A 24374-nucleotide genomic window follows, 5' to 3' on the forward strand; every position below is an offset into this window, starting at 1 on the left:
TTGAAATTAAAAATTATAAGAAATAAAACAAAATTTCAATAAATAACAGAAAATCTGAAAAAAAAAAATTTTGATTTAAAACAAAATATGTGGAACGGAGATTTTCGGCATTCACTGAATTATTATTTTAAATAATTATTGCCAATAGACATAATAAAATTACAATTCAACTACATAGCATGCCATGTATGCCTCTAAATATAATAATATAATACAACACACAAAGTTTAAAAGTTAATACAAAACTAGTTTAACTTAAATGTAGTTTTTTAACATAAATAAAATATATACGCATGTATAAGTAATAATAATTAGAGAGTGTAAGTAAGATAGAGAACATAGTTAAGTTGCCATAGAAATACTTTTGAAATGTGTGTGTTTTTACTTTAAATAGTTTGCGACTAAAATTGGGAGTGTAAATATGCATAACTGAAAAATTACATGCTTTTTACAGTAAATACACATTAACGGTTATGTTAATTACATAAAATAAAATTTGAACTTAACTCATTCCAAAGAAGTGTTAACAAAGAACCACAAGGGAATGAATAATATTTTGCACGTTTGAAATAAAAGCAAAAAACGGGCTGCTGCAGCGCGCATTCTGTTGACTGGCTTTTCAATGGATTTTCTAAAAAAATTTTCCTTAAATGTAGCTTATTTTATATAATTATTTGAAGCGCCGCAGCGGCAATGTTGGGCTCTCCGGTGGTGTGTTGCTATTCGTCTGCAAAGCGTTTTTCTTTGGCACGTTCACGCTTTTAAAGGGCGCGCCCAATTTGCGTGCGCCGCGCGGCGATGATGAGCTGTTCGTGGCCGCCTCCATGGCAGCAGTGGTGGTGGCCGAAGCGGAGGGCGCCAGACCCGTGTGCATTACATCTCTTGTATTGGAATCGATGGAAGCCTGCACCCAACCTGTTGAAAGCGAATTAGATAATTATTTTTGTAAAAAAAAAATATAAATATATATGCAAAGGTTTAACGCGCACCCTTTATTGATGAGCGATGGTGGTCGATCAAAGCTGCTGCCAGTGGCGCTGCTGCGCCGGTATCACGCAGCGGCATTGGATTGTAGATGCGATTTGCAAAGTCCTCAAAGGTGGTGCTCTCCTTGTAACGTGATGAGACGCTCTCCAAAGAACGATTGCGTTCCTCATAACTACAAGTACAAAAAAATAGAAATTAAAAAAAAAAAATCGCTTTCGGAGACTTCACGGCACTCACTATTGCTGAAAGAGCGACATGGCTGCGCGTTTGGCGCGACTCGCGTTGATTGCTGTTGCACGTATGAGCGTGGCCAAGCAGGCACCACTTACGATACTCTCATTGGCCAACGGACCGAACCAAGGCACCTCTGGCTTACGATTCACCGTCACACGGAACAGACCATTCTTCAGTGGGTACACCACAATCAACACATCACAGAACTCTGTCGGCAATATATCGCGCCGGTAGTCGCGATAATGTTCGCTCCACACAATGTGCACCTCATCGTTGCCCAAATGACGCGTCTTCAGCAGCAAATTCTCCGGCGAATCGGAAGGCATGCGCGTAGCCACATGATAAATCACCTCCAAAAATGGTGTAGCATAGTAGGGTGCCGTCGCGCCACACCCCTGTCGTGGCAAGCCGCCAAGAAAGCCGTTGTGTGTTTCCAAGTCGATTTCCCAGCCCAGCGCTGAGACGAACATTTCATAAGTGCTGCTGCCGCTTGCATTATTCAGTATACTGCTCTTGTCCTCCTGACCGGAAGCCACATAAATCACTGCCATTTTGTGCGTCTCACGACAACGCTGTTGATCCACATTGCGCAGTTCGCGCAATAGCTTTTCGGTGCGTTGCAAGAGGTGTGTGCGTGAACGCCGTTCCCAGCCGGCCATGCCGAGGTGCGAGAAGAGTAAGCGACAATACTGGAAGGGAATTTCCGTGCGTCCCGTTAGACTTGTCGTATTGTAAGATTCGAATGAAGCGTGCGAAGCTGCTTCGACCGAATGCATCGAATGTTGATCGTGATGTAGCGACGCAGCGGTGTTGGTGTTGTTCTGCAAAGCTTGTTGATTTAGATGTGAGACATATTCTTGTTCGAGCGCGCGCTGATTGAGTATAATGGAAATGGTTTGTGCCTCCAAACTACTGCCCAGCGGACTGGGCCCAGGTGTATTGAGCTGCGCCAAAGGATTTGTTAAGCACTCAGGACTCGTGTGACCAATGTAGGCCAAAAGCTAAAAATGAAAGCAGAAACGTGTTATTAGAAATTATATTTGGTGTTTTATTTACAATTTTTCAACTTACATCATCTAGTTGATCAAGATCGGGCGCCAAGTCCTTGGCTAGTGGCAGCTCGCCCGCCGGACGATGGCGCAAAGTATGCCGCGGTGGCAACACATCTAGGCCAATCATTGACGATATTAAGGAATCCATCGGCTGCGACATATTTCGATGTTGTGGCGTTGTGTTGAAGCTGCGGTGCATGCTATCGCCCATGCGCTCCACAGCTACGCTACCACCAGCCGCGTGCGCTGAAGTTGTGCTTTCATTTGTCATGGATTTGACGCATTTACGCGGCTCACTGTACAGTATCGATGCATCCCAGCAGGCCTTACCATTCAAGTCGCGCAGCAACACACGCACTTGCTTCTCGGCGGTTATTAAGCCGGCCGTCGCGCCACCACCGGGCAACTTGAGCGCCGGCAATTCAATGAAACTCGCCACCAAACCGGAACTCAGCATGAAGAGCTGCATATTCTGCGCATGCAACACTGACGGCAACTCAACGGAATCGCGACGCGCATCGGCGCCAGCGCTCTGCCCGCCCAAACTGGCATTTGCCGCGACATCATCTTGCTCCTCCACCATCGAACTGAGTCTGGACGCGCCAATACCCATTGGAAAGTGTCCCAAATGTGTAACCAAATGCATGGCTATAGCCTTGGCGCACATCTTAATCGCGCTAATGCACGCCTGTATTGTCTCCGAGGTCTGGTAGTTCGCCTCAGGCAGCTTGCCGTCCGTCTGCAGATCATCGCTAGAGATGTGCGTATCGAAGTCATCGTCGGCAGTCAGTTTGACGCGTTCGTGTCTGGGTGCGCCGGAGGCGATTTGCATTAGCACGCGCAACACCAACAACACCAATGTATCACCGCGTTCGTTGAGCGGCGCCAACATCAAGGATACCGGAAATGACATGCAGTATTCACCCAGGCAAAGCATCAACGAAGTCAGCACAATCTTATCAGAGTCTTTCGGATTCGCCACTTGCTGTATTTCTAGCGCCTTACATATCGCAGTGATAATTAGCTGAGGCAAGCGCTCAATAGACGCCAGCTCACGACCGCGTTCCGCGCACAGCTTCAAAGCGTCGACCGCCACAATCGCAATGGTGCGATGCTTGAATTGCAAAGCTTGCAGCAGAACTTGCAACGCTTCGCGGATGCGTGGATTAAATTGGGAGTTGTGGTGCATGTCGCGCGGCTGCACGCCAGGTGGATGTGGAAGTGCTTGCTGAAAGTAGCCGCGCGAACGGCTGCTTGTGTGTAACGGTTGGGATAACTTCAACAAAATCCATTGACCGAGCTGCGAGAGCGCGATGCAACGCGCTTTTGCGGATGGTTCGCGGCGCGCACAACGCAACACTATATTTAGTATGTGGTCTTGCAGATCGGGACACTCCATCAATTCAAAGATTTGTGGCGACGGTTGCAATACTGGACGCGGTATGAGCGTTGAGGGATAACAGAGCAGCGAACCGAGCAAGGCGGCTACCTCGGCGCGCGGTGTGTTGCGGTTCGCTTCAAGCGACGTGAGTAGTATCGCCGAGGCGTGCACTATGTCTAGCAGCAGCAGCGTGTGGCCAGGCAGCAGCAGGCTCAGGAAACGTGGGCCCTCAATATGTTTCAAAATTGCATAAATCAAATCACGATCCTCACCGGTGAGTAATTTATGCAGCGAATGATAGAAGAGCGGCAAATGTTGCATGCCTGACACAGCGCCGTGCACGGCTAGCGAGCAGAGCAGCTGAAGCGCCAACAGTTTGCCCTTTTTAAATGATTTGTCTAACTCAAGTGCGCCGTAGCACCAAGGCGCCACAATGCCGATGGGCGGCACGAGTGTCGGTGGTGGCGGTGTACTTTGGTTGTCCGTGGAAATGCCCTGATTTTGCTTAATTCTTATTAGATTGGTGGTCATGTCGAGGAGATGTTTGAAAACCTGCGCATGTAACTCAGCCTTCGGTATGCGATTGACGTCGCCGAGCGCGCCCAACATGCGCTTCCACATGATCGCCGTTGAATCCGGCAACCAGCCTGTAGCCACACCACCCAGTATTATGGAGCGCCGTTCGGAACCGAGAAAACTGCCGGAACTACCCTCTTCTAAGCTGCCGCTGTCCACCGCTAGCACATCCATCTGTATGTGTGCATCCTTGATTGAGCTGCCTTCAATGCCGCTACTTGCCGTCGGCGATGGACTACGCGAGTCCGCGCCACTTTCATTGTCCTCGCCATCTAGCACATCTTCATCGTCATCGCCATGTGTAGAGCTGCGTTGACGACGCTTGCGACCCCTTGGGCGCGCGCCGTAATTCGCTACCGAATCTAGTGACATCGCGCGCCGCATATCGTTGTGCTGTTGCATAGCATGCGTGTAGGCGCCGCCACCAAAGCGCCGCGCATTCAGCGTTTCCGAACTGAGCGTCAACTCCGTCGTCGATTGTTGTGACAGCAATGCGCTCAGCGAATGCTCGACGTTTGTCGGCAATACCGGCGGCACAGCATTCTTTTGCATATTGCGATGACGCCGGCTGCGCATGCGCGAATTGCGCGCCACTGACGCCAAACTACCTTCACTGTAGCTGCGACTAAGCAGCGGCGTAGTGGCGGCATGTCCCGAACGCAATGTAGCGCCGCCATGCGATTGCATGCCATGGCCACCGCTGCTCAGCGAATGTTGGTGCGAGTGTAGCGGTCCACCTGTGCCCGTATTTGATTGCTCATCTGAACGACTGCTATTCGATTCACGTTCGCGATCGACTGCGTTATCACGATCACGACTTTCCTTCAACGCGCCTATAGCAGAGCCGCCCGATTGCTGCCATACGCTGCCGATGCGTCGACGCTTACCTTTGCTTTCGGCCAGCCGATCCAACGGCAGATCTTGCAAATTCAGCGCGTATACATAACGCGAGAAGACGCGCGTCAATGTTTGTATTGTCTTATCCCATTCGATGATCAGCTCGTCGCGATACGTTAGCGAAGCGAGCACGGCGAGGAATTTCTCCCAAAGTTGCACATTCACCGGCACGTTGGTATGTGCGCGTATCCATGTGACAATCAGCGTTTGAAAGATGGCCTGACCAAGTATGCCACCCAAACTGGAACTCTTCGAACCGGACAGGTTCTGATGCAACACAATCGAAGTTACCTGCAGCAAGACCAGCAACAGCTGTTCCCACGTCTTCGGCTCCATGCGCGTGTTCATCACCATCGTGCGATAGACATTCAGCACTTTCTTGCACACTTCCGTCTGCTCGTGCAAAGGCGTTGAGCGATAGTCGCGCGATTTTGTCGAAAAATTTATGTTCAAATGACTGGTGTTGACCAGAAACACGTTCGCGGCATTTGTGACGAAAATTTGTAGCACATTTTGTAGGCCCGCGCGCACCGCTACATTCTCCTTGCTCATAGCACCCACGTAGGAAGGTGTGCGTAGGCGCTGACTACGCGGCGTGCTACCAGCCGAGCTATTGTTCGGTAACGCTGCATTGCCACTACCATTGTCGTCCGGTTCGAGCAAGAAACGTGGTGGTGTGGTGCCCGTCATCCAGTCGCGGTAAACAGCGATTGCCGTGCGTATCGCGTCGATTTGCGATTTCGTTGTGAAGTTCAGCAGGAATGCTTGTCGATATACTTCGTGTACGAAATTTATATTTTCGCGCGTTGCATACAGCACATCACGCACAATCAAGCTCTGCTGGTAGGCGCGCAGACGATGTCCTTCATTGATGTGCATATTATCTAAGCGATGATTCATGGTGCGCTCATGCGTGAAGTGCGAGATCCAATTGATCAGCACCACCACACAAGATGACATTACTTCCTCCTTCTTGTTCACCGAACGCATAATGGGCAATTCGAGAAGCGGTTCGTATACAGACATCGTGAAATCGAAGTTGGGACAGAACACGGGCAGGAAAACGTCCCTGAAACGCTGCAGCAAAAACGCAAACGCCTTGTGATCCTTTTGTGAGCGATTGTCGCGCCAGCGCAAACAAGCAACGGTTTGCAACATACTATTAAGTAGAATCTCCAAGCCGTCACGTGGATCTGGCGGTGCAGATTTTTCATTAGAGGAAGGTGGCAGCAACGCCACAATTTCGGAATTCTGCACCGGATGCGAAAAGGTATCATGGAAAACCGAAGTAGTGCCGCCGTCGACTTTCATATTCGGATGATTGAAAAAATCGGTCGCATTGAACTCGACATCCGGGCCGACGATACCTTTCTGCGGCACTATCAAACCCGGTATCAAGTCGGCGTACATGGAATGCACGTAGGAGGGTGCATTTTCACCCAGCGCCTGATACCACAAGAGAAAATAGCTGTGGTAGGGCAAAATATACAAATTTCAATATATGTCTGTATAAAGAAGTTGCAGTCAAATTGACATACCGCACGCCCTCGCGCCGCAGTTTCGGCGAGTTCCCCAAATGCAGCAATTTGGCCATAATGCGACTGAGTGAGTGGCATTGCCAGCGCCGTGCCAGTAGTTCCGGTAGCCAACACAGTATCTTCTCGAGCAGCCATAGCGAGCCGTCCAATTCTTCGCGATGAGCTTTGTGTACTAAAGCACAGAGTTTTTGTAAATATTATCGATTAATAAGCAAAGATGAAAGAGAGTAGACAGTAGGCGAAAATATATAACTTAGAAGCCAAACAATGAAAGCACAAGCAACAACAACTCATACAAGAATACACATAGACAAGTTATACGAATACTTATGGTGAACACTGTAATAGCTGTGCAAGTGAGGCGTGTGTAAGCGACGAGAACTTGAGCTGATTGCACTCACATTGGCGGGTGAATTGATGAGATTAGTAGAATGATTCTACTCTAAAATTCCAAATAAACTAGCGGTTCCTAAATCGCCTTCATATCTTTATATATATAAATCTTCTGGCCGTGTCTTTGTAATTGAACTGCTCCTAAACGGTTGGACCGATTTTGGTGAAATTTTTTTTGTGTATTCAAGGACATTCAAGAGTGGTTTAGATTCACAATTTGATCCACTGGAAAATGTTTTTTGAAACTAATTTTTCATTTGTAATTAATTGGTAATTTGGAATGCTTTACATTGGATCCGATAGACTGCGCTACCATCGCAGTATCCAATATTCAAACATTAAAAGGCGACATCTGTAGAACAATAGCAAGTTTTCGTAATGTGGATAGAGTTGTTCGTTCTTAAGTAATAAATTGTGTGATTCAGAACATCTATGGATAGCCATTACATCTTTTTGATGCCTGCTAACTATTGGAGGGAACAAGAATGCATAACAAGCGTCGTCAAGGCTTTGCGGACACTTGCTTAGATTATGGGCGAAGGACGCAAATACATTCATAACAAACCAAACGCGATATCTCGAATAAAAATATAGCGGCATAACTGAAGTGTATTTAAACGGTAACGCTGAAATATATCCATTTCAAACTGATCTTTCCTAAAAAATAATAAAATTGCTAAATATTGGGAATAGTGAAATAGAACAGCAACCAAATGCATAGTGCAATGAATTAAAACTGGCTCAGTAATTATTCGATGAATAGTATACCACGGGCATCCCAAAAGACTGAAAACATAACCTTGCCAGCCGATTTTTTGTCTTGTCCATTAGGCTGACTGTTGACTCGACTCGATTGATTTCACTGGTGCACAGCCCAAATTCAACAGTCTTTTCCTCCAAAAACCAAAGCTTTCTTAACGCACGAAATGCGTTTTGATTTTTTTTTTTTTTTTTTTTTTTTTTTTTTTTTTTTTTTTTTTTTTTTTTTTTTTTTTTTTTTTTTTTTTTTTTTTTTTGTAAACTAACACACGTTGCTTCACCAAAAATGCGATATCTCCTTACTTATGAATCAGCCGCAGTAAAACGTGGACTGGTCCTCTTGTAAACATATATTTTTTTTGTAGTAATAGTTAGCGAAACCACTTAATGGAGACCTAAATGTTAGATATTGTAATCGAGACTGGGTAGGCTGAAGAGCGGAGCTGTTTAAATTCGAAACGAATTAGTTCGGGAGAATAAATATATGGTAGTAAGAAGTAGTGTATCGGCATCCAGGCCATATAGGAACGAATTTTGTCTCTACGAGAGCTTAAAGAACTGTGTTAAGGCCGATAAAATCACTCGACTCTACTCTAAAAAGATTCTTTTCAGAGTTTGTTAAGATTTGTAAAGCACTAAAGATCCAACTTTATGATTCTAGGAGAAAATAGGAGTATCAAGTAAGGCTATAACCACAATCATTTGGATAAATTTTTGGATAATTTAGGAAGTCATGGTGAGAAAGAGAGAGAGCGGGTCCACCAAGATCTAAAAGTGATGGAAGAAAGCATTTTCCTTTTTTACAAAAGGGTTGCATTTATGCTCTGGTTATCAAAGTTGCGTGGTCTTTTTTAAAAATGTTTTCAGGTTCGTTAGATCTTTACTCAAATTTTTGCCTTCTAACCAAGCAAAAGTGCAACATTTTATACCCTTTCAAAATGTAAGAGTGCCTCGTGAATTTTTATTTCTTGAAAGTTTCAAAGTAATTTTATAATTTTTTTGCCAAAAGTAAAATGAATTAGTAAATTTAATTAAATTATTATTGGAATTTGTAAATGAGTTTGTCGGATTCATTCTCATCAGTATCACAAAATGAAATGAGGATGTAAGTTGTTGAAAGAGATTCGCTACACAGGGTGAAAGAATTCATAGAAGACGTTGAGAACACTTACTCAGACTCAGAGGTGAAAGAAAAAATATTGAATGAGGAGCTTACTTTCATTATTTTCGCAAATTACATTGGCACATTTGTAAAATATTGTCATATAATGAAGCCATATTTTCATAGAGAAATATATAACATATGTTTTCGAGATTTATCTCTCCTTTTACTACAATGCAACCTTATTTTCCAAAGCTTTTGATATTATATATAATTGAAGTGAAATGAAAATAAAGACTTAAATATAAACGAGAACATCTTATGAAATCTCTGATAGTATCATTAACTGTGGGTAAGAATGTATTAAAAATAAAAAATCGACCTTATATCTAGGTCAACAAAACCGCTGTAGACCAATATAATGGTCCGAATATATCGACGCGATCAATGTCAAGTTCAATTATCTCCAATCTCCACATAAAAATCTTGGTCATCTTCTAACAATGCGCTTGAAGTAAATTAGATTCAGCAGATGCCAGCGGTTTCTTTAGTGGCACAGGATCCACGACCAAGATAGTGTCATTTTTACAGATGAAAAAAGTTAAAGAAGTTCTAAATAAGCGAAACGACAGAAAAAAACTTCCAAAGATGTAAAAAATGTTATTCCAAGGGTTCAACGTGGTCATCATCCAGCTGAGGTATTCGTCGGGTAAGGAGTTACAATTTTTTTTCAATTCATGAGATTTAGGTTAGAATTTCGATTTTATTAAAGAGTAAGTAAGAGTATTTATCCAAATTACAAATTAGAATAGGTAGTTGTTGAATTATATCATTTTGAGTTGATAAAATATTGCTTTTTGAAGGACAAGGTTACAGGTGAAGCAAAAACTTTAACCCAGAAAGATCAACCATCAAGGATTGGTAAGCTAAGTTTAGACATGGTGAAATGATATCATATCATTTACGAATATAATATTTGGGCCCTTTCAAAGTGGGCGTCCCGTGAACTCATTATCGACCAAAAACAGCGACGAGGTGATGATTCGGAGCAGTGTTTGGAGATGTTCACGCGTAATAAACCCGAGTTTTGTGACAATGGATGAAACATGGCTTCATGATTCAAAACTTGGAAAAACGCAACAGTTGGTTGGCAAGGTTATACGATCTGTATTTTGGACTATGACTTGGGCTTCGAACTGCTTCCGTATCCACCGTACTCTCCAAATGCAGCCCCCAACGGCTATTTCCTGTTCTCAGATCTCAAGTAATGGTCGCCAGGATAAAATTTTATGTTGAATGAAAAGGTAAACGCCAAAAGTGAGGCCTACTTTAAAGCAAAGGACTAATCGTACTACAAAAATGATATCGAAAGGTGGAGGATCGCTATAATCTGTGTATCATTCTTGAATGGAACTATGTTAAATAAATAAGTATACAAATTTTGCCAAAACAATGTGTTTTACTGTGGTAAGTCGGGGACTTTCTCGTCATCCTGATCATCTATCTATATATTATACAACTCTATATCATTCTAATATCACCTTTAATTGCAGAAAAGTATTAATAATCTAATAATCTTATGTAAAAGATAAGGTACGCCATTGAATTAAAACAAGCTTCGCATTACTGTAGTTACTAAAGTATGATGATGTTAGTACCAAGCGTTAGATATAAAAAGCATATATAAAGATATATGTAAGAGTTTGAGTTCTAATGTGAGTAGTTAGTAATTGCAAAGCAAACATGAGTTATAAATGCATACACTTATACGTAAATGAGTTGTTATTCAAAAATCCAAGCATATGTTAATTGGTTTAACGTCAATGGCTTAGACATCCATGAGGTGAGTTTGGCGCACATCGTTTGAATAGGCACAATTGGAATATTTATTATTTAAAAAGTTTATCATAGCCAACGCCGACATACCTAAAACCGTTAAGCTACTAAATGATCAACTTCCTAATACTGACTCTCAACCAAACTAAATAGCTTAGATAATGAAGCCTATTTACTGATATTATTCTATAAAACAATTCAATTACGGATTTTTCCAAAATGCTTTTGCACTCGACCATACATTTTCCATTCTTTGGAGTTCAGCTAAATAAACTTAAACTTAAACCTCGTGAAAATAAAGGCCGTCCAAGGCGAAGGACTGAGAAGAGTAGATCCTTGTGGCATTTACTAAAGTGACAATATAAAGGAGCGCGAATTCGGTGAGGGATTCGTGGTGGGAGAGAGACTACGTCCACGAGCCTAAATATGGATGGATGAACGTTTAGCCACAATCCGAATCAAATTGAAATTCTTCAATATATAGCTGATTTGCGCCCACGCCCCCCCCCCCATTTCAATACAAGGACGATGTGACCAAATATGCCCTCTATGAGCTCTTGGATTGCACCAATGAGAGCTGCTCCCGCCACCTTGTCACAATCGTCAAACTACTTGGCTATCTCCGGATCGAAAAACTCAAAACCAGTTCGATGTTTGTTGTAGATACAGGCCCGCTCTTGTACAGCAAAGCACGCCCGTCAACTAACACAGGGAAGGTATGATGTCGAGAAGCTACTGTTACAACCGACACCGAAGCGGCAAGCAAAACCATTAGTTATCGTAAAGGTCGAAAGAAGAGTTGGTACGATGAGGACTCTCATGTAGCAATGGAAAGAAATCGGACAACCTACCGATACCGAGAGTTGAAGAGGACAGTGAGACGCATAGCAGACAAAAAAAAAAAGAAGTTCGAATAGCAATTACCCATCTGAAGAACAACAAAGCAGCGGAGGCCGATGGATTGCCAGCCAAGCTATACGGCGCTATATGGCGGCTGCTAAGGAGGATGTATCAGCATAGCTGTAGCATGACCGACGATTTGAATTCAAGAGAGCTCTGCTCAATCCACAAAATAGAGACCCCAAAATCTGCACCAACTAACGTGGGATAAACTTCCTGAAGATCGCATATAAGGTTCTATCGAGGGTACTGTCTGAAAGATTAAAGCTTACCCTCAACAAACTAATTCCACCTTATCAGTGTGGCTTTACGAGAATCGTAAAATATCTCGTATCTGGAAAAACAATAACTGACCAGATATTCACCATGCGCCAAATCTTGGAAAACCCTTAGGAAGGGCCACTATTAAAAACTATTTGGAAAACAGCGTCTTAGAAGTTCTGCTCACACTCCTTATAGCCGAGACCTTGTCACTTCTGAATACCATCTTTTGGGTGGTAATCAACAAATTGCCAGAGAGGTGGGAAAATGCCATAGCTTCAGACTGGCAATAATTTCAATATACTACTTACATGTTTTTCTAAAAAAAACTTTCAAACATTGAAAAAAAAAAAACGCACGAATATAGTTATATTTAAGGCTGTTGTATAGACAAAAAAATTAGTAAGTTTTATTTATCTTTAAAAAGATTAGTTATTATAAAAACATTATTCTCTTCGTACTGGAGACGACTAATTCGTGGTACAGGTTCCAAACAACACTGAGTACTCATGAACAACCCTTTTAGGTCTAGAAGAAATGTTTTTTTTAATTTAGTGAATCTTATGAAACACTAATAACGATAGAAATATGAATGAATTATTTGAAAAATATCGTAATCACTCAATAAACTCGCAAAGAAAACGCAATGTCATATGAAGCTGAGAAACTGAAAGCCTTCTTCAAAATGCAACTAAACATATAAATTAACTGAAACTAAATTGATTTAATGCGATTTTATTCAGACACAGACATTTTTTTCTTTTAATGTGCATGAGTGAAGAAATCATATATTTGTGAACTGGATGAGAATTTGACTGATGTGTGAAGACTGCGTAAAATTAAGCACAAACTTACCAATATGAAACGGAAGTTCTGCCATATTGTTTTTGTATATATATAATTTGAGTGGGTGTGTAAAATTCGAATACATAGAGGAAAATGGTGTTTGGTGTTGGGAGAAGAAAGAGAAACAAATTGAGAAACAAAGAAAACATTTCGATTATGTAGAATAATAGAGTTTCAAATAAAAGCAAAACACACACAAAAATTGCAAATACACAATTATTTAACAATACTTTTGAGGAATCACAAGTGCAAATGCAAAACACCGCACACATACAAACGCAGCTATCCGCTTTCAAGAGCAGCGATACAGGTGGGTTTTTCGCTTGATATTTCTGCATATGTACAGTCATGGACAGAGAAATAGCACACTTTGAGCGTGTAACAAAACGCCGCTTATTACTAATATAAACAAAAAATAAATTAAATATTTTCATTAGCAAAGAATAAATTAAGGCATGAGTACTAGTAAGACTTTGTTCACAATTTTAAAATTCTTAATTTATACCTCAAAATCGAGGACGTTTCCCTCACAATAGTCCTCCTTCGCCCCAATACACCTATGTCGAAGTTTTTTCCAATCCCCGAAACTGTTAATAAAGTGAATTTCCGAAATAGCCTTCAGTGCGCGTAGCTATTCACGTTTAATGTCTTCAATTCACTCAAAAAGGTTTCCCTGAAGTGGTCGTTTAAGTTTGCTGGATAGCCGACCTTTTTTCACAAATAGCTTCGCGCAAACGACGTATAACCCCAAATTGTATTCCTTGTTGACAGTTTGGCCAGTCGAAAGGAATTCGACTTCAGATCACCTTTGCCACGATATTCGGCCGATTGATCGTCTGTATGAGGGTAGTAAGATCGTAGATCCAAAACTCATCCAACAATAATACGTTTCATGACATCCTGGTAGTCGGAAAGGATTGATTTACAGACGTTTTTGCGACACCGTATTTAGAAAAAATTTAGTGATTTTGAAACCAATTGTACTGCTACTTTTCTTAGTGAGCAAAATGGTTTCACTGATCCTTCCGATATTTCAACGATGCCAGTAAGATCTCTGATTGATAATCGTCGATTCTGAAGCACCAAAGTTGATCATTAGTTGATGTTCATGGCCGCGTTGTATAATTTTCACCAATCAAAAACACATGCTCGGTACAAAGAATTACGTTGTTAATTCGGCACCAGAAATTTGATTGAATCATTTTCATTTATAAAAATCCAATTGTTGTTGTTGTTGTTGTAACGGCAGAATTATAATATATATATATAACATATAATATATAATATATATATAATATAAGTGGTTCCATATATTTTTTAGAATGTTGATGTGTGAAAATTGGTCCATTCTACCATCCCTCCTCAGCAATTGTTCACCATCGTACCAGGAAAACGGTCCCAGACCATCACCAGACCAGACCAGGGCAATGAGCAAATGGTTTGCCATTGGATTCAATACGATTTCCCTTTGTTTCAATGCTCTAAAGTACTATTTTTCAAAATTTGAAATTTTTTTCTAAATGGTCATTTGTCCAAACAACAAAGCATCATTGAGATGCTTTCGTACAACTCTACTGACCAAATTGCACATTTATTGTAGCCATAACATTTCTTAAAGATTGAAAAGGATCAGGCTTGCATTTTCTGACGAAAGCTTTATCAGCGTGTTTCTTTGTATTACAGACAGGAGCTTTAGAGATTTTTGTGTTGGATTTTTATCGTTTTTGTGTAGATCAAAATTGTACTTTTTTAGAGAGTACAATGCAAATTTCTACCTATTTTTTTTTTAATTTGAATTTTATTTAACAGCTGCAGTTAAACAATGCCTTTTTTCTATTATACGACTGCCAATTATTAATGAATATCTGTGGAAATAACCAAATGTGTGCTTTTTCTTTGTCCAATCGAATTTCGTTAGGAACGCAGGAAACTATCGCAATGCACTTATTTCATAAAACTAAAAACTGATTTGAATACCTATTTTATTTGAAAAGTGTGCTAATTCTCTGTCCATGACTGCATACACATATTTGTGCGTGAGTGCGCTCTTATTGGTTTGTTTGTGTGTACGGTTTGGCACTTTGTGTTTCTTTTTTGTCTCAATTGTAAACAATAATTTGTGCGCTTTGCTTTTTGCCGTTTTTTACACAATTTTATTTACTTTTTAATTTTAAATTTTTATTTGCATATTTGTTTCCGTTTAATTTTTTAGTTGCACAGCTGTACGACAATGCGTGGGGTACCAAGTACTTGGTAATGGGTAATAAAAACGCAAACACAAACTCAAATAAATAAATAAATCAAGTTAATCGCTTCTAGCCACAACATTTAGACGCTTTGAAATACATTTTACAAAAATTCATTTCGATTAAATAAGTGTTTGTAGCTCGAAAATAAACCAATAAAAATAAATAAAAATTATCGCGAAACACTGCCAAGTCGAAATCTTGGCTTTTGCCTTTAAATGTATTTACCGAAACCATAAAATTAATTACGAACTATTTTAATGAAATTATTATTGGAAATAGAGTATAAAAAATTTACCTTTTTGCTTTAAGTTCGCCTCCGCTTGAATGAAGGTGTCGTAGAGTATAAAATATACGTGACTATAGTTCGTTTCGAATAATGATTTTGCCTCTTCTTGGTCAACATTGTCTGGAATGCGATGAAAAACAGAAAAATAATCAATTGTGAGTACATAGCGTTTATATATGCGACTATTTACTCTAATATTAATTTAAAAATTATTATTTTTTTATAATTAAATGTATAATATTTCAAGTGTATTGTGACAAAGGTGCTTCCAAATCGCTTGGGAGCAAAATCGGCGAAGTAACGAATATTTACAAATTTGTATACTCTTGCAACATGTTGCTACAGAGTACTGGGTTTGTCCGGAAAGTAAGAGGACTGATTTTCTTCCGCCGCGACTGTACTTCGGATTCGGTAGAGGGTGTCAGTTGTCTCCGAGCACCTGGAGAGACAGGACAAACATTTTTGCGCGACGTGTTTCTGTGTGTAAGCGATGACGATGTTCACCGTCAACGCCAAGTTTTACGTACAAGTCCTCAAGAGACTCAAACGAAGAGTCAATCGGGTCCGACAAGACATCGCAGCCGATTTGAAGTTGCACCACGACAAAGCCCCGGCTCACACCGGCTTTCTTGGGAACAACTACCTAACCAAGGTCGGTAACACAACGTTTCCGGAGCCGCCCTTCAGCCCAGATGTGGCCTTGCCTGAAAAGGCCGTTGAAAGGCAAGCATTTTGAGACGACAGAGGGGATCCAAGCAGCATGCACCTCGGCTATCAAGGCTACTCCGCAGAATGCCTACCGTGAAGCTGGCAGCGCTGTATCGACGCAGAAGGAGCCTATTTTGGAAGTTTTTAAAAAATTGTAATGATTGATTCAATAAATTTTTTTAAATCGACACAGCCCTATTACTTTTCGGACAAAACCTGTATAACAGTTTTGTTCACCTTACCGGTTATACATATATAAATGATCAGGACGAAGGGAAAAGTTAGTAACCTGTCCGTCCGTGCAAGCTGTAACTTGAGTAAGAATTGAGATGTCTTCATGAAACTTGGTACATTTTGACATAAAATAATACCAATCCCTATGAGATCTCTACCGATAGTGTGAAAATGGGAGCAATCGCTCAGCGGTACTGTCAAAAATATTGTTTATCTCATATAAATCAATAACTAAAGCCAGAGACACTGACTTATACCTCCCACATGGTTTGTGACAGCTTTATAGGAGTCGCGGTTAAAGTTGGATACTAGGAAATTCTTTCCTGATAACACTATGTCTGTGTGTAACCTTCTACGACATGGAGCCTGAAACTTTAGAACACCTGAACAGCAGTCTTTAGGCGCATGATAAAGGCCCTTGCAGCCATGTTCCCTAATAGGGATCACTCGTCGCAATAGCACCTAGCAGTAGGCTAGGTGAGGCCTTATGACGTAGGGGAGGGCACAACAGACCTTAGGCCTTACTTATTTTATATTATCGATCGTTACATACTCATACGAACGTCTATTGGCTTTTACGGCCTGATCGAAATTTTTTATAATTTTTCAAAAAAGCAGTGTGAAATGGATGTACTTTCTTAGCTTAAGTACAAGACATTCTATTCTAACTGATCGCCACAAACTTATTAACTTAGCTGATATGTCGCAACGTCATCATTATTTAATGATGATCTCATTTTTAATGTAAACATAAACACGACATTAGAAGGAACAAAATCAAAGTTCTTGTGCTTTGTTTACACATGTGTTTAACAGCTGATTCCTTGCTCAACAGCAACTTATTGCTGCTAGTAAAATCTTTTATGGAGACTTTTTATAAACCTAACGCTACCAACTTTCGCTCTCTCATTCTAGCTTTAGCCATTAACTAATATTTTCCGAACAAAAACTTGAATACCTGTGGTTGTTGTTGCGGGAGAAATCAGCCGAGTTGACTGTCCTGGACCAGATAAAAACTCAGGTCCCTTGCGGTTACGTAAATAAAACGAGCAAGAAAGGTTTAAGTTCGTACGCAGAACTGGAAGGAAACGGATTTTTCCCAAGATCCCATACTATTAATTTCTTTATGCTATTGACTTTAAGATGGTTACCTCGGATAATTGGTCATATATTAGAAACTAAGGTTAGCTTAGCTTCGAGTTTTTTTTTTTTACATAGAATTAAGACTTCTATACTAATTTGTTCTTATTTAACCTTTTTTTACGGCCTGAATAATTTATTTCCCTGCACAAACATGTACAAATAAAACGATATTAAATTTGAACTCCAAACCGCGGTGCGAGCTTTTGGTGAGTGAAACATATCAAGAAATAGACCTGCCAATAGAGCACCTAAGTGCAGTTATGCAGTCGTTGGACAACTTTTTGTTAGTAGGAGATTCATGTTTTAACTCTCACCCGGCTTGGACTGACCAGATAGAAATTTACATTGGAAAGATAAGGCTTTTTAGGCCGCACCTGACATGACAGGATGGTCTTCCGTAACCGGAGCAGACCCTGATTTTCCCGAATTTTTCTCTCAAATACTAAATTCCCTAAAAGTCAAAATATTGGCTATTTTATTAACTATTTCTACGTTGCGAAATATAAATTCTATATTAAAAGTGAAATATCTCACTGATAGGTGAGTGGGTGGAGGCTTTTACTCTCAAGAGTTCTCTGCCAACTCCTTGCAACCTCCTTCAGAGAAGTCACCATCCACTCAGATAGCTGAGAGGCGATACTAGCCTTGAACTCATTAACAGTGGGTTCGCAGCTGGTCACAGAGTGCCTAACCTCTCTATCAATAGCATCGAGTGTGATAATCTGTGATAAGACTGGTGAAACTGTAATGTTGAAGAGAACCGTTATCTGTAGAATAGAAGCGGTCGGTGCTCCCATAACCTCTTGTGTACGACTACTAGCTGGGCTTCGCTTAAGCTTGACCAGCGCTGGGCCACCATCGGTACATGCGATCGCAAGCGATCTAGTGATCTATTGGCGTCCACGCAGTAAGGCTGGGAATCCTAGCAGACGTCATCTACAAAAGCTGTATGGAGAAAGATAAGGTGGAAACAATTCAGCACTTCCTTCTTGACTGTCCCGCGTTTTGATGATCAAGACTTAAACTCTTAGGAGCCCATACCTTCAGATATCCCATCGTGCTAACGTGAATGAAAATTAATTATTAAATTAAATCATTGATCATCTAACCTAACCTAACCTAGGCAACTTCTTAACATACTTTTTACTCTTTAGTAATTAAATTAATATTTTTTGTTGTTCTCCTAACGCAAATTTTTTTGAGAAATGACGTCGCTTCCGTTTCGGCTGTAGAGACCAAGCAATCTTGGCAACGAACAATTTGGTGCTTGACAGCCTATGTTTTAGGATAAGCATCAGCAACAATCCATGAAATACATACAACACTTCCTATGATTGGGTTATATGAGCCAATAACGAATTTTCGTAATCAAATAAAGTAGGTTATCTTATCAACATTTGACGTAATGACGTAGGGTATTATTTATTCACTAACCGAAAGCCTAGTGTGCCTGGAGTAGACATCATTCACTCCACTTAAAAAAAAACAGATTGGCTGATAATCATTTTCAGTCATTTTTCATCGTACGATATTTCACCCTCTTAGAGGAATGTGATGATTCGATTAAGTGAATTAGAGGTGTGATGCAGGTGCGTCATCAGAAAAACAGACATGCTATAAATGACGAAGATGAGCATCAAACCAAAGGGTACAAAAAGAGTGATGATTCATATTTGAATACCAACTGGAATTTTATGAACTTTCAGTAGTATGGATTATTTTGCCACAATGCAAAGAGAAATACAAAAAGGCAAATTTATGCTATTTATCATAGAGCAACCGAGCATGAAGCAATCGCTGACAAGTGAATTTTGCGACGCGTTATCTAGAATTGTTCACAACATTCCGCAACTTGTGGCACTATAACTTAGTACTGTGTTAGTTATTTAAGTAAATGTGTACATGTATGTATATGCAGAGGTTATGAGGTGTGTGGTTTTATCAGAATACTATATAATCACATCATTTTGACGGTTATTTTTTGAAAATATTTATAATTTTTTAGAAATATATAACAAAAGTATTTACCCACATGGCATTAGATGGAGACCACAGTGAGATACCACTGCAATAGCTATAATATTTTTATATTATTGTGCAATCACAGTAACGACGTAAATAGAACTTGGTTTACACATACCATACAACATACTTATCTACATATAAACATATCTATGTACAAATAACATATGTAACAAGCTAAGAAGTTCTATATGTTTCAATGTAGGCACATGTCAACGCACTGGGTGAACAGCTAGAATGGAAACAAATTAAGTGACTAACTGTCATAGAGCCAAGTAACAGTTAACCAAATAGAATTGGAATAACGTCGCAAAGCATATACCTATGTTCATATGTACATATTTATGTACGTAGCTCTCGCACTAATAGCACCTTAAACGCAGCGCAACGAATTCTGGCAAGAAATCACAACAATATAAAAAATTTGAAAAAGATACTAAAAGCGTGAAAAGCATGCTTAAACTAGCGAACAGACACATACTAGAACAACAAAGCGGCAGGCAGACACCTTTGCCATTGACGCCGATAATACGAACGGCTGTCATATTAAAGGAAAATGAAAGAACTAAGAGTTTGCAAACACATACATAAACGTTTATGACCGCGTCGGGGTTTCGGCCACGGCTGGTAACCAAGGGCAATGATTCCAGTCCTACAAATACTTACACTTCCACAACGAAGTCGCGTCTAACTATGAATGATTATCAATTGTGTTTGATGCATGATTGCCGGTGCGTCGCAAGAGCCGCCTATGTATGCGCATTTCGTTACATTTGCCAAATGGACACATTAATGTATGTTATATAAATTATTGCAGAAGAGTGGAAGCGACTAAATATTTTTATATCGATTTGCTTTTGTATTACCTGCAAACATACGTGCATGCATATATTTGTACATAACAAATTGACATAATTATTAATACGCTGTGATTTTATTATTTTGGTATCGTCGACTGATCAAGAGGTATACTCTTGTAGAAACATTGAGGAAAAAGCAGGAAGCAAAAGCAAAGGTTAAATACGTTAACTTTACAATGAACAAGAAAGAGGTAAACACACATACAAACATATAAAAGTATAAGCGACAAACCACAAGTCTTGTAATAGACAAATTTAATGGCTAATAAGCGTTTGTTGTGAACCGTTGATTGCTGTGACGTTGTTGCATTTGATTTAGCGACCATGATTGCCATTGCCACTGCCGCTACGACTTTGTGAATACAATTTGTTTCTTTTAATGGTACACCAGCTCGTAGGCCGGCAAAGTGGTTTTCATTCATTTGCCTATATTTGTTCAATAAGAGCATGTATTTCGCTCCCACGCAAACATAACTAGTTAATTTCGATCGCAGATAAACGACTGAATTATTTAAAATATCTTATAAAAACTGGCTCAATAACTCATTTGGTAATATGGGTCTTATTAATTAGCGGTCGATTACCACATACCTAGAATTGTACGCAAATGACGCAATCGGGATGTCGAATCCTTCTTGCAGTCCTGAAACTTGCCCGTAGACTTCTTTATATCCGCATGAGATTTTTTCGTAAACATTTTGCAACTCCTGTGTTTATCACTTTTTTCTACACACTGTTATTGTCGGGTCATAGTTTCTGATTAATATTATCCATATGAACCCAAGGTGTAGTCATTTGTATATAAGCCCAATCCGTTCAATGAAGCAATAGGTAACACCATACGATAGAGTATAACAGGGAAAAGTGGTTACATCGACAGGTGCGTAGTAACTTTTCTGGCCACACACAATATAAGAAATTGCTTTGGCTATATCGTTGTTGTTGTATTTTTTATCCACACTACCACTTTTACTGCTGGCAAAAATTTTCACATATTTTCTTGACCACTTTAAGACTTTCTTCGTATCACATTTTTTTCAAACGCATTTTTCTGCTTTTCAAATTGGATTTTTTTAACAAAATTTAATACGAAACGATTCTTTAACACTTATATTACAATATTCAAATATTTTTATGAATTAAAACCACCTTTTTATTGTAAAATACTGGTTGCGAAAATTTCTACAGCGTAAAACTAGACCGAATAGTAAGAAAATTGTTGACGTTTCTGGTGAAAGAAATGAGTAAAGAACAGTGTTGCAATTCGATGTTGGCTTATAGAGGAATAATTAATTATTTTAAAGCATTTTAATAGCTTCTGTAAAGGAAGGCGAATTTGTATAAATATACATTTCTACTATTTCATTTGTTTATTTTCATTTATTGCTTTGTAATTATTAATATTTAAAGACATTCTTTTATTTTTACAATCAAATATGGTACCACGATTTGTCATCATGGTTTTTTGTTTTTCTCAGTCATTCGTAAACAGAGGTAATTTGTGCGTAAGGTCGTTTCCAATTGACAGCTTGTACACTGTGAGAAATCTTGGATTATGAGGATTCAGTTTTGTTTTGATGAAACATAAAATCTGCACATCTTTTTGGGTAATAAATTTTAGTGGTTATGGAGTTGCCTTCGTATAATTTGACTATTATGGGGTTTACTGAACATGATTAATTGTTTTTGTCAAATCAAATGAGATCAATTTGTGTTTTGAAATTGTCTAAGAATGTTAAGTAGGTTTGGTAAATTACTTGTAAGCAATATTTTTTACTCGTAAATTGGTTTACATTTATTATTTACAGAATAAGTCAAGTCAAGATTAGTGCTAATATTAACAACTTATTAATTATCTTAAAAACTTACAAGAAGCACCTTTTTATGTTTACCAATTGGTAAATGATATGTTTGAGTGTGAGCGGGTTAAGCAAATGTCAATGAAAAAGCCCAAAGGAGTCAGCTGTTTACGTAAATCTACTCCTTGATATATATTCATATAACAGCATAAAAGTTACTAAAATCCTTTGTGTAGGATGGCGATTGGCGCTTTTCCAGCCGCCAAATTAGGTGTTTTGGCCATAAAACAGATAAGCAAACCTATAGCTAACGTAATTAAAAGTAATGCCAAGCAGAGTCCCATATTTCGCAAATACGTTTGCATGCCACCGGCTCAATGTAAGTACAGCAAGATTTATGAGTTATCACTTTGCTCCAAAGGCGTGAAACATAAATGTGTGTATATATCTGCACATTGTAATTCAGTAAATGTAAAAATTTATGTAAATATGTACTTTAATAAACTTAATAAGATGTTACTAAATTCACATGTATGTATGTGATGAGATTGGTTGTCCTTTTATAAAACACAATAACGTCATTCTAAAAGTAGGGAGCACTTTTCAAACTTATTTTTTGCTACTATTGTTATTTTTATGAAAGAAGTTGTTGTTTATTTTTTATTACAGTATACAATTGGGTTGAAGTAAAAACGAAAATGTGGGCGCTGAATTTGGGTAAACCCGTAGCAGTGCCGCCGCTTAACGAAGCTATGGCTATTGAGCTGGGCGCAAATTTGCTTGGCGAAGCCATTATTTTTGTGATAGGTGCTGCAGTACTTATATTCGAATATACTCGGTTTGTTTAAAATTGCATAATACTTAAATAATATGTACATAATTTTTCATTTACAGCCAGTCTAACAATGAAGCGAAAAAGCAAGAAACAATTCGCCAAGAAAAAGCTGAATTAGCAATAACACTGGCTGAAATGGGTTTCCGTTTGGAACGCCAAGATGCACAAATTAGGGAAATGACGCGTGCGCTGGCAGATTTAGGTAAATTTGTTAATCCCAACCTGTGTTCGCTGATGATGCTATGTTGTGTGATAAAACTTTGTTTGGAATCATTGCACAATTTTTGTTTGCCATTCATTAGAATGTTATTTCGTTACTATTGTTTGTTGAACCAGACGCCATAGATTGGTTGTAAACATTTTAGTAAACGTATTTGTTAACCGAGTCGAATACGAGATGTCCTATTTGAAACCAATTCAATTCTATGTTTTGCCTATTTTTTCTCAGGAAAACCAATAAGTACGCCAGTTTTGGCCAACACACCAGACAATAAAGCATCTTCAGCAAATACAGCTGCTGCTCCTGATTCCTCGTTGGGTACAGAAGCGCCAAAAAAGTCAACGCAAAGTGTTATGAAGCGAGCGTAGACTGGCCAATTTCTTTGACAAATGTGTATATTAATTTTAAGCGCTCATATATATATTTATATATATTTCTATACAGAATCGCGTAATATATTCAAATGGACCCGCGAAACAATCGCTGAATACCAGCCTTTCAATCCAAATACTCCCGATCAAAGCAATATCGTCGTTAAAGATTTCGATGGTGACTATGATCCGAATGGTGGCCTACTATACAGAGCATTAAACTTCTTAGAGACGCGTGTTTTTGTTGATGGACGCAAGAGGAAAGAATCCACTCTACCTTTAACCGTAAGCAATGACTTGGATATCCAACCGTACGTACACGTGGAAAACGAAGCAGTGCAACAAAATGTGATCACAAAACAACAGCTTAAAAATTCAAAAGCGCAGTGACTAGCCGAAGAGCGTGAATTACTCCAGCTAAATAATGAGATAGCCAAGTTGGAATATGCGATCGAAACGGCTTCAAAACAAAAATAAAACATCCGTTCTACAGTGTAATTATACGTTTTTTTACGTATTTGTAATCTTATTTAAAAAGTGTGTTACAGTAACTCGTTGATCAAAAGATGTAAACGTACAAGTTTTATTTTCCATCCTGCCTGAGGATTTAATTTGCATTTGCGCTTAAAGTGTGATTATTTGTTATCGAGTACATTTAGTTCAGTACTGCACATACATACATATGTACTTGCATGTTTCATACATTCTGGTTGTAAATATTGCTTATTTTGTAGGACCAAAACGTGTTTTAATGCTTGAAATTTGAATAAAAAGTGTTAATTAAAATATTTATTGTAATATTTTGTTTTATTGAAAACTAAAGAGATAAAATAAATTATCGATAAAATACTAAAATAGATATTCTTAGACTTTCCAACTCACCAA

At 39.3% G+C, this 24374-nt stretch overlaps 2 protein-coding genes across 5 annotated transcripts; one reads left to right on the plus strand and one right to left on the minus strand.

The window, feature by feature from the left end:
• Nucleotides 1–296: 296 nt before the first annotated feature.
• LOC108965505 (probable Rho GTPase-activating protein CG5521) lies at nt 297–21470 on the minus strand. 2 transcript variants are annotated; one of them, XM_018927978.1, is made up of 8 exons: nt 20856–21470; nt 15307–15417; nt 12772–12789; nt 6666–6837; nt 2293–6595; nt 1225–2222; nt 990–1159; nt 297–915 (listed from the first exon to the last, which is right to left on the minus strand). In XM_018927978.1, the coding sequence occupies exons 1-8, from the start codon at nt 20959–20961 to the stop codon at nt 671–673; spliced, it is 6123 nt and encodes a 2040-aa protein (XP_018783523.1). In that variant the 5' UTR covers nt 20962–21470; the 3' UTR covers nt 297–670. The 2 variants fall into 2 exon arrangements, with proteins under 2 accessions (XP_018783523.1, XP_018783524.1); XM_018927979.1 differs by lacking the exon at nt 12772–12789.
• A 748-nt stretch (nt 21471–22218) lies between these two features.
• Nucleotides 22219–24287, plus strand: LOC108965487 (putative OPA3-like protein CG13603). 3 transcript variants are annotated; one of them, XR_001993108.1, is made up of 5 exons: nt 22219–22442; nt 22733–22901; nt 22958–23100; nt 23563–23983; nt 24038–24287. XR_001993108.1 is itself a non-coding variant. In XM_018927943.1 (4 exons), exons 1-4 carry the CDS (start codon nt 22301–22303, stop codon nt 23877–23879), a joined length of 771 nt encoding a protein of 256 aa, XP_018783488.1. In that variant the 5' UTR covers nt 22219–22300; the 3' UTR covers nt 23880–24287. The 3 variants fall into 3 exon arrangements, 2 of the variants coding, with proteins under 2 accessions (XP_018783488.1, XP_018783489.1); XM_018927943.1 differs by having other exon boundaries at nt 23563–24287; XM_018927944.1 differs by lacking the exons at nt 23563–23983; nt 24038–24287 and adding an exon at nt 23347–23556.
• The last annotated feature ends 87 nt before the right edge of the window (nt 24288–24374 follow it).

The sequence above is a fragment of the Bactrocera latifrons genome, unplaced genomic scaffold (genome assembly GCF_001853355.1).
Source record: "Bactrocera latifrons isolate USDA-ARS-PBARC rearing strain unplaced genomic scaffold, ASM185335v1 scaffold_140, whole genome shotgun sequence".
Taxonomy (NCBI): Eukaryota; Metazoa; Arthropoda; class Insecta; order Diptera; family Tephritidae; genus Bactrocera; species Bactrocera latifrons.

Coding starts and splice junctions, on each gene's coding strand:
- LOC108965505 (XM_018927978.1), bottom strand. CDS start 20,961: ATGTTTACGAAAAAATCTCATGCGGATATAAAGAAGTCTACGGGCAAG. Junction 2,223..2,292: donor ATCTTGATCAACTAGATGAT/GTAAGTTGAAAA, acceptor TTTCATTTTTAG/CTTTTGGCCTACATTGGTCA. Junction 916..989: donor CCATCGCTCATCAATAAAGG/GTGCGCGTTAAA, acceptor CGCTTTCAACAG/GTTGGGTGCAGGCTTCCATC.
- LOC108965487 (XM_018927943.1), top strand. CDS start 22,301: ATGGCGATTGGCGCTTTTCCAGCCGCCAAATTAGGTGTTTTGGCCATA. Junction 22,443..22,732: donor TTGCATGCCACCGGCTCAAT/GTAAGTACAGCA, acceptor TTTTTATTACAG/TATACAATTGGGTTGAAGTA. Junction 23,101..23,562: donor GCGTGCGCTGGCAGATTTAG/GTAAATTTGTTA, acceptor ATTTCTATACAG/AATCGCGTAATATATTCAAA.